The 9,999-nt window shown below is 42.9% G+C and overlaps 1 protein-coding gene across 8 annotated transcripts in view; it reads right to left on the bottom strand.

Annotated features, from left to right (window-relative positions):
- Window positions 1-6,540: 6,540 nt before the first annotated feature.
- The window catches only part of CAMSAP2 (calmodulin regulated spectrin associated protein family member 2), a 116,876-nt gene continuing 113,417 nt past the window's right edge, over window positions 6,541-9,999 (bottom strand). For all 8 annotated transcript variants that reach the window (XM_058701628.1, XM_058701630.1, XM_058701629.1 and 5 more), the window contains one exon: window positions 6,541-9,475. In XM_058701628.1, the coding sequence (XP_058557611.1) occupies window positions 9,170-9,475 (306 nt within the window). In that variant the 3' untranslated portion in view covers window positions 6,541-9,169. The remainder of the gene's footprint in view (window positions 9,476-9,999) is intronic.

The following is a 9,999-nucleotide window of genomic DNA, read 5'->3' as shown; positions in this document are numbered from 1 at the left end:
TGAGCAAACAGAACAGGTCAGATTATTAGCGGCACGAGTCTGGCTTCTGCATCACTTCATAACGTGACAGCGGGGCGATCTTGGGCTCCAGTTTCTACATCTTCAAATGGGTGTGATTCTATGTACCTGATTGGGTGTCGTGAAGGTCATACTAGCCCCAGCGGAATGAAGGCCCTGACCCCGAGTGGGGGATCCGGTAGAGGCCCTCCCCTCCCTATGGGCTCTGCACCTGCACCCCCAGCACACTGTGTTCCAGCCTGCGCCGCGTCACGGAAGACTGCCCTTGTGTTCACCTGTCTTGATGCCAGACTCGCCTCCTCACGCCGCTTCTCCTCCCCTCCAGGACATGATGCTTTCTTTGCACACAGTGGGTGATCAGCAAATAATTTTGGGATTGCCCTGGGAATCCAGGAGATAATCCCCATGGGGGGGGCGGGTCTTCGAGCCTTAGACAACCAGAGCTCCCCTGGGCCTGGCGTCACCGATGGTGAATTTCACAGAGTGACAGAATGCTGCAGACAAACTGCTGACAGGACCAAAGCGCAGACAGATGGCATTATGCCAGTGCAGCTGTGGCCGACAGGGAGGTTAACGGTGACGACTCCGCGTGCTGAGTGGGAGGGCGACCTTGAAAGCCATGTCTCCTTGGGCGTCCAACGCCCTCTCTTGCTGAGTTATTGAATTGGGAATGGGGAGTCCTCTGTTTTACTCACTGTTCCTGACTGGTTGCTAAGATGAGGTTTCCCATAGACCACATCCCCTTGAGCCCCACAGGAGAAGCTTGTGTGTGTGTGTGTGTGTGTGTGTGTGTGTGCGCGCGCGCGTGCGCGTATGTCAGGCGGGAGTAGTAGATTAAAAAAGGCAAGGACAGTCCTTGCCCCTGCCCTGCAGCCTAGCCACCTGAGGGATGGCGGGCACACACCAGGGAAGGGACCCCACCCTGGATGCCAGAGGCCACGCAGAATGTTTCAGATGTTTCTTTCCGAAACTTTCAGATACTAAATCTGGGGTGGCCGGGAAAGGACAGCGTCTGAGTTAGACATGAGTGTTTGGGTTCCAGCCCACGCTGCTGAGGGGTGACTCAGTGTGAAAGCCTTGTGGCCCACAGCTGTGTAATGGTCCCCCGGCCTGATACCCCCCAGACTTCATTGTTGGTCCTTAGGAGGCCTGGGGGAGGAGTTAGGGTGGAAGTGGAGGGTGAGGGGAAGAGTGTGGCTTTCAAGGAAAGTAAGGCTCCCATCTATCTGCCCTCCCTCGCAGGTTTCCACAGCTCAAAGGTTCAAGGCAAAAAAACCAACCCATCAGAAACTTAAAAGACCAGCAGCAGGGAAGTCCCTCAATATAAAAATGGACCCAGAATTTGTTTGGAAAGGAAGTAACATTTTCTCTTTGCAATGATTCTGCCCACAGAAGCTTCTAAACTGGGACTTGCCATTAACTTTTCAGTGACTTCACAGAAAGTTGGAGTGGGAACGTTAGTGTGCATTTCCAGTCATTCGCAGCAGGAATTCAGCAGTGTTCCCTGTGCGTGGATAGGGATGCCCCACCCCAGTGCTGTGATTCCACCACTGACCAGGGAAACCAGTTTCTAAGGTCACCTTCAATTCAGACTGACTGTAAACAGCCCCTTCCTACCACGGGGCAAGCACCTTCTTTCTTTTTTAAAATTTTTTAAAATTTATTTGTGAGAAAAAGAGAGAGAGAGAGAGAGAGAGAGAATGAATATCCCAAGCAGGCTCCACAGTGTCAGCACAGAGCCCAGTGCAGGGCACCAACCCAGCAACTGCCAGACCATGACCTGAGCCAAAATAAGAGTCGGCCGCTTCATCAACTGAGCCACCCAGGCGCCCCAAGGACTGACTGTCTGTCAGGCAGCATTATGGATACCAAGATTTTGACATGGTGCTTCCTCTCAAGCAGCTCACACACTACCCGAGAAAATGAACTATACATGTTTGACGTGAGGCTGACTGTGATATCCTGCCTTCTATCAAGGTCAGAGCAGGTCAGCCTCTCTGAAGAAGAGGTGTGTGTATAGGAAGGAGTACTTACAACATGGCGAGTGAGACCGTTAGTATTCCCAAGTGCCAAAGGGTTACAGTTCACAACAACCCAGCCCCCTCCTCTCTCACCCCCATCATGATACTTCTCGTGATTACTTTGATGAGTTACCTTGAAACGTCAATTTCTTCTGAGTTTTAGTGTGCCTCTTGGGTGTCTATGAGATGTTCTGATGTCGCTGAAAAGCCAAGTTGGGGCAAGCCTGTGGGGGCTTTATATGCTGCTCTCAGGAGTCTGAGTTCTATACTGTGAACATAAGGCCCTGTAGGAGTTTTTGACCAGTGGGGATGACAAAGTGAAAGCAGTGTTTGAGGAAAATTGAGTACCGGTTGGCGGGACTGTTTGGGGGGGAGGGGGCAACAGAACTAGGGAAGGACTACTTGGACGCTCTTGCAAAGTTGAAGTGCCTGGACGCAAGACTGGTGGCAGTGAAAATGAGGAACAGTTTAAAAGTGTGAAGACTGATGGCATTTGGTGGTTGTCTGGGCATAAGGCGCCTTCCATGTGGGAAAAAGGAGTAAGAGAAAACGTGAAAGGTTCCGGCCACGGTGGCTACATGTACGCCAGGAAGGAGTCGGTTTTACTAGGAGGTTGATACCAGTTTTTTGAGGTTGAGGACAACGGAATTTCCAGGTGAAAGGCCAAGATGGAAGCTGGATGCACGAGTGGGGCCACAGGCCGCTTTCGGGGCTGGAAATGGAGATTGCAGGCCGAGGGGTCAGTGGAGCTGGTACTGGCAGCCTTCTTGGACGGAGACTAGGAGGACGAGCAGGGCACGGAGGAGAACTGAGCCGTAATTTGGGCAGAGGCAGAGTACGAGGAGCTAAGAGAGAAAGTAGGGAATCGGAACGTCGCTGTCACAGCCACCAGTGGTTTGAATTTTCAAGCTGCACTTGGGTCCCCTGAAATGGTATGTGTGAACCACAGGGAGTCAGAGCAGGGAAGTCAACGTCGAATTTCCATTTTTAGGGCAGGAGTATCTATAGCAGGAAATTCGTGGGGGCCTAGCAGAAATCAAACTAAATTTTGGGCGTGATTTTGAAGTTGACCCAGACAGTACGAGGCAGCCTTCTTTCATTTATTCATTTGATAAATAACTTCGGAACACCTGTTGTGTTTAGGCACCGACCGTAAGGAAAAAGAAGCTAAGCATGAACTGCCTCACGTGCAGATGTGTCCGTGGTTCTCTCAAGTGTTCAAGGTCAGCCCTCTGAGGGGACTGCACAACCAGCCTTTCTGTGTCTGGTGGGAGGGGACAACAGAGGATCGAAAACAGTGCAACACAGGTGCCTCTGGCTAAGGAAGTAAAGAGGACGCAGTTGACAATCAGCTAGTTTTGTCAAGCGATGATGATCATAAAGTAGGCCTCTAAGGCTCAGCTGCCAGAACCGAGGTCTGTGCAGTTCAAAACTCAAGTTGAAAGAACACTAGGATGTGGCGTCTTACTGGCTTACCTGCCCTTTACTTTGGGTCCACACTCTATTAGCGCATAGAGTTTATCAGATGTTTGTAAAGGTCTAACCGCATCCGCCCCCAGACAGCGGGCTCCTTGATGGAGGAGCCCCCGTGTCTTTGTGACCCGGTCTCTTGCACCTAATTACTGTTTTCTGGATACATTTGATCAGCCTGCTGACAGCTTTCATTTATTTCCACCACACCTGTAATTTCTCCATTCTTCTGTCCTTAGAAGTCGAGATGTTTGAGAGCACAGGGACACTAGTCTGGTATTGGCTGCTGTTGTGTGGATGCTGGTTACAGTTATTAGGCGAGTTCTCAGTTTTCCTTCAATGGTAAATACGTTACTGACCAGTGCAACCGTCACGCTTTTAAGTATTTTTTTCTTAGAAATTTTTAACGTTTACTTATTTTTGAGAGAGAGAGTGAGCGAGTGAGCACAAGCGGGGGAGGGGCAGAGAGAGAGGGAGACACAGAATCCGAAACAGGCTCCAGGCTCTGAGTGTCAGCACAGAGCCCGACGCGAGGCTCGAACCCACGGACCGCGAGATCATGACCTGAGCCGAAGTCGGACGCTTAACCGATGGAGCCACCCAGGCGCCCCCAGACTTCTAAGTAGTTTTATTACAGCAGTGGAAAACGTGCAGTGTGTGGCACAGTGAAGGGGACGTGAAATTGAATTTAGGCTCCAGCTGTGATGCTGCCACCTCCTAGCTCTGGGTCCCTGCTAGTTCCTGACCTTTTAAGCCTCATCAACCTCATCTGTGAAATAGAGATGTTAATGGCTCTTCACAGAAAGCAAAAGAAATAAGTAAATAATAAGAAACTTTAAATCCTAAAGCAGTATTAACGTGAAGAGTTTCAATTTACTTCGGTCTTGAGAGCCGCACTTCCTTTCTCATGTAAACATGCAAACCGTAAAGTATGAATAACTGGGTGGAGTCAGGAATCACTGCAGCTGAATAGAATCGTAAACTTGTGGCACAGCAAACGACACATGCCATCCTGTGTGTCGTTGAGCCCTGTGATGCTTCTGATGCCAACAGAGGCTACTGAAGAAAGGAACAGATAGCCACCTAAAATAACGGATTGAGGTTAAACAGAATAAAATACATCAGTGCTTTTAACTGCCGTGGTGACTTTGCTTAACATGGCTAAAAAAAAAAAAAAAAAAAAAAAAGCCTCAGTGGGTCTTAAAACATTTTTTTGTCAACTTGTTTGCTTGTATCTTCTTCAGTGGAAAGTGAAAGAAGTCATTTTTTTTCCTTTTTCTGACATAAATATAAGCCACTGTGGATAGAGGAGTTTAGTTGCAAACACCACAGTGACATGGACAGAAGCACAGACTAATTCTTGCTGTCTGAGCGTCTGGACTGGGAATCCCGAGGTGCTCGCAGGCCCGCACATCACACAGGCCAGAAGCACACGACCGAAGCTAGAGGCTACATAGCCTCATGGGAAGAGCAGCTGGGATGCCCCAGCCCAGACACACACACTGCTCCCTCCCCAAAAGGACTCGGAAGTTTTCATTTGCTTCTTTTTTTTTTTTTTTTTTTTTTTTTTTTTTTTTAAATTTTTTTTTCAACGTTTTTTATTTATTTTTGGGACAGAGAGAGACAGAGCATGAACGGGGGAGGGGCAGAGAGAGAGGGAGACACAGAATCGGAAACAGGCTCCAGGCTCTGAGCCATCAGCTCAGAGCCTGACGCGGGGCTCGAACTCACGGACCGCGAGATCGTGACCTGGCTGAAGTCGGACGCTTAACCGACTGCGCCACCCAGGCGCCCCTCATTTGCTTCTTTTGAAAGCAAAACTGTCCTTTAACGAGATACAGATTTGTATTTTAAGCATTTATACACTTCCAAGGGATGACAGAACTTCACACTCATTTTATACGTGTGCTTTTCCAATGCCTGACTCTTAGGTCAGAGTATCACAACTACGTTTCTTTCACTGGATGTTATTCTTTATTACCTCTGTGTGGACAGGTTACAAAATAAAAACGCTCCTCTGCACTGCAGAACATTTTCCTCTGCCTAGTTAGGAACTATCGAGTAGCCAGATCGTGGAGCACACTCTTAAATTATGTGTGGGTTCTAAGGCACCTCGGTTTCTATGTCCTTCTCCAATACTGCCTGAGTCTTATGGTTAAGTATTTTTATTTCTGAAAATTACATTAGAAAGTATTGTGGAAGCACGGCTCTGTTCTGAGCTTTGAGTACCCTGTCAAAGGATAAAAGGTAGAGAGCCATGCTTCTGTTTAGCAATGGCAGATATTTCTTCAGGTATGTAATTATTAATGAAGATTTTGTCGTTTTGTTATCAGGTCTTTTTTTTTTTTAATTGCTCCGGTCTGAATGAATAGAATCCTCAAAATCAAAGTGAAACTTACAGAGTAAATCAGGAACTGTTTTGGCTAAGGTGAGTTCATCAGCCATTCAATTTCAAAGGTACACAGTGTTAACTGTGGTACAATTTAATGATTCACCAAAGGAAAGCGATTTAACATGGACAGAATTAACGTAAGATGAACAGAAGCATTGGGGCGCCTGGGTGGCACAGTCGGTTAAGCGTCCGACTTCAGCCAGGTCACGATCTCGCGGTCCGTGAGTTCGAGCCCCGCGTCAGGCTCTGGGCTGATGGCTCGGAGCCTGGAGCCTGTTTCCGATTCTGTGTCTCCCTCTCTCTCTGCCCCTCCCCCGTTCATGCTCTGTCTCTCTCTGTCCCAAAAATAAATAAAAAACGTTGAAAAAAAAAAAATTTAAAAAAAAATAAAAAAAAAATAAAATAAAAAAAAAAGATGAACAGAAGCATTTATACACCACTAGCACAGAAAGTTATAGACTTTTTAACACTGCGTAAGTCAGTATTCAGATAGTGCCTAATATCATTAAAAGTTGCCTCTTCAAACTGTTACGTTTAAACATAGGTTAAGAGATAAAAAAAACCATACGATGAGTTCACCCAAGTTCAAACATTAGGGAAAAAAACCCACAGTTTATTCAAGAAACAGAAAAGGAGTCATTTGGTGCCATGCTTTTTATTCAAATGAAAGGGGAAAAACTACACTGTACCAGGAAATAGCAAATAGGACAGTATTTTACAGCACAGCATCTTAAAAAAACCTGTAAGCAATGCTCTAGAGTGGACAGGTAAGCACACCATACGCCGTACATTGCCCAACAGTGTCCGTGAAACCATAATTAAAAAGCTGAATTTGGCTTTAAACAGCCAAATAAAAACTGTAACAGTCATTCTAAAACAAAACTGAAAAGTCAGGAGGAATGAAAAGCTTTCCAAAGCTGTGTCAAATAGCAGAATTTGACAGGCTGCACTGGAAACCATGACAAGTGTTTGGCAAAACCTAAGTGAATAATTGTCATAGTAATTTGACCTCTAATGATGAAAGCACCAGTGTGTTTCAACAAGGTTGATGGAAATCTCCAGACTTCATGAAATGGCATGATTTTCCTTTGTATAATTTTTAAAACATAATTTTTTTAAAAAGCTGCACCATAATAAAAAAAAATCTGCAGACTTAAAGAAATATATCCATATTCCTTCTGTATTAATAAAGTAAAATATTATACTGAGAGCAATGAACTTTTGTAGCAATGTTCACATTCTACCTTTAGACATTATGGACATTCATTGTTGAACACACATAAATTTAAGAAAGGGTGGTCCTACTTAGTTTTAAACAGTCCCTCCACTGTCTTGCATCCAATTTTTAAAAATTTAATGGCCAGGTAATATCACAAAGAAGATGGACTTGATAGGGAAATTTGATTGAAAAGAACAAATTTAGTAAAGTGCTTATTCTCCTTTTGACTATTATTTACCATATTTTGATTAGATTTACTATTTTTTAAACTAGTCTTAATCTAAACATGAATCTGACAATCATTTCCTTCTGTGATAGAAACTGTTGTCTGAAAGGTAAAATGTGCAATTCCCCATTCTTAATATTCATATATTATATACACAATATGTATACACTTAAAATATAAGAGTTACATATCCTGGTCTCTTACATGCAAACAGTAGATCACAAATAGTTTTGAGCTACACATATATCTTGCACAGGTATTGGAAAAAAATCTGAAATTTTCTTTACAGTTTTAACAAATATACATAAATATAAGAACATAAATTACAGTAAAATATTGACAGCGTTTGAGAAAATGTTGATAACCCAGATGCACTGATGCCTAAAGGCCTTATAATAATAGAAAAGTACAGTTCAGGGACATCTCATTCCTATTCTCTTTTAAAATAAGTAAATACATCATATGAGATATTAGTTATTTCTCTAAACACCTCGATTAGAGAAATGTATATATTTTAGTCTCTACTTCCCACAAAAGAAAACAAACCCCGCATCTCATTTATGATACAATACTGTCTCTCCCCTCTACGTTTACACAGTTATCACAACACTGAAACATAACAGGGTCACATGATCATTCAAGTCTTTTCCTGAGAATGAAGTTTTTCCCCAACTAACCCTCTGATATACACTGTTAAAGGAACAAAGATCATGAAGAGAAGATTTCAAGTGTGTACTTTAGGCTGTTCCACTTGAAGAGAATAAAAAAAGAAAAACCCAATATAAGTAAAATAATGTGAAGCTATTTTAAAATTAAAATGTAGCCCTTTGTACATGTTTAAAAATCCTAAATATAATTTTTATGTCAGTTATAAATATAAGGGAAAGACCTCTCGAGAACTTGTGACAGAGGCCCTACATCTTCAGATTGAAAGACTACTCTCAAAGTGTCATTTACTTCTGCCAGCTTATAAAGTGACTTACTTTAAAAGAGATAGAAAGCCTTTTTTGTTAAAAGGACGATCTAAATTATTCTGAGTTGGCCAGAAGTGGTGTAAAAACAGCACTGATTTAATCAGCAATTTCTTATACACGTTCTTGGTTAAGCTCATGTGGTTTAAAGCGAACCTACTAGCAGCTCTTGACAAAACCTCCTCTTATTTAACAGAGAAATGTTAATACTTGAGTGAATAATAAATACAGAATTGTAAATACTTAGAATAATTCTTGCAAATGCTCTAACACCATTAAAACATGAGGGTTATTGTGAAACTAAACACTAGTGTTTCTCTTAGCATCGTAAGAAAGGTGCAAGTTACCTCTGAAGGCGCATTTCCTACGCTCATGGTCTCCACATGAAACAAAATACAAAGGTATCTTAGAATAAACCTCCAGGAGAGAAAAAAAAGCAAAATCAACTATCTGAAGACAAGCATGTACATTAAAAGGTTTAAAAAAAAAAAGGAACAAACAAAACATACAGTTTGTAATCTTAGCCACATCTCAACCCTAAGTCCAACTAGTGTCCGTGAGAATTCAGTGCTTCAGTGTGTCTAATATCAAGCAGGTAAACCCGATGACACAAATCTCCATTTGTGAATCAAAACGTGTCCTTCATCACCTGGACTTGGACTTACCACCTACGTCAGCACCTTCTGCGCTCCAAAATACTGTGGTTTACATTCCAGTTGTTCATGACAACAGAGCTCAGTGTTCAGTTTCAATTAATAAAAGTCTTGTTGGCAATTAGAAAGATTCTCTATAGGCAGGAAAGATGAAGTGCAAATTTACCGTAAATGTTCTGAAGCAGATATTTCCCAAGTCCTATGCTTTAGTGGGTAGGAGTTTTTTGGGTGTTACTGGTCTCTTGGTCTGCCATAGATGACTATGAATGGTAATGGCATCGACACTGGCAGATAAAGTTTTAGCAGGTATGTGGCTAAACTGTTTCCTGTCAGAATTATATTTGTAAAGTCCCTCAATCATTTTTTTAGTGATGGATTTAGGGCCTATCCCAGTCAGTTTATTAATTTCTTCAGTTTCTGGGCAGTAAGTATACAAAGACCTGAATTGGCAGCCTGAATCCCGGAACAAGATTAGAAAGTTGTTGGCATCTGACTTCTCCATTTCCTTTAGAATGAAACAAAACAAAACAAAACAACAATAAAAAAACTCTTAAACATTTTGCTGTATAAAATTTATATAACTAATTCTGAATAGGCAAGATAAAATGTATATTATAAAAGCAAACTACATTCTAATTAAAAATGTATGTGAACATATTACTACTGAGGTTCGGTTGGCTTTCTGTGAATATTATCATGTAGGAAACTTTTTGTTTGTTTGTTTGTTTGTTTGTTTATTTTGAGGCAGAGTGAGTGAGAATCCTGAGCAGGCTCTGCACTGTCTGTGCGGAGTCTGGTGCGGGGCTTGAACTTATGACCCATGAGCTCATGACCTGAGCTGATATCAAGAGTCAGATGCTTAACCTACAGCCACCCAGGTACCCCTGGTGTAGAAATAGCTGCCAAATCTTGATCTTAGTCAAACAAGCATTAACAAACCAGGCACTGATGATCTCCTTTGCAATACAGCCTCATTTTAAAAAAGGAAAATTATATTATTTACATTTATGAAACATGAATGAGTGACTC

The sequence above is a fragment of the Neofelis nebulosa genome, chromosome 15, assembly GCF_028018385.1.
Source record: "Neofelis nebulosa isolate mNeoNeb1 chromosome 15, mNeoNeb1.pri, whole genome shotgun sequence".
NCBI classification, from domain to species: Eukaryota; Metazoa; Chordata; class Mammalia; order Carnivora; family Felidae; genus Neofelis; species Neofelis nebulosa.
This window is presented reverse-complemented; position numbering and strand designations above follow the sequence as displayed.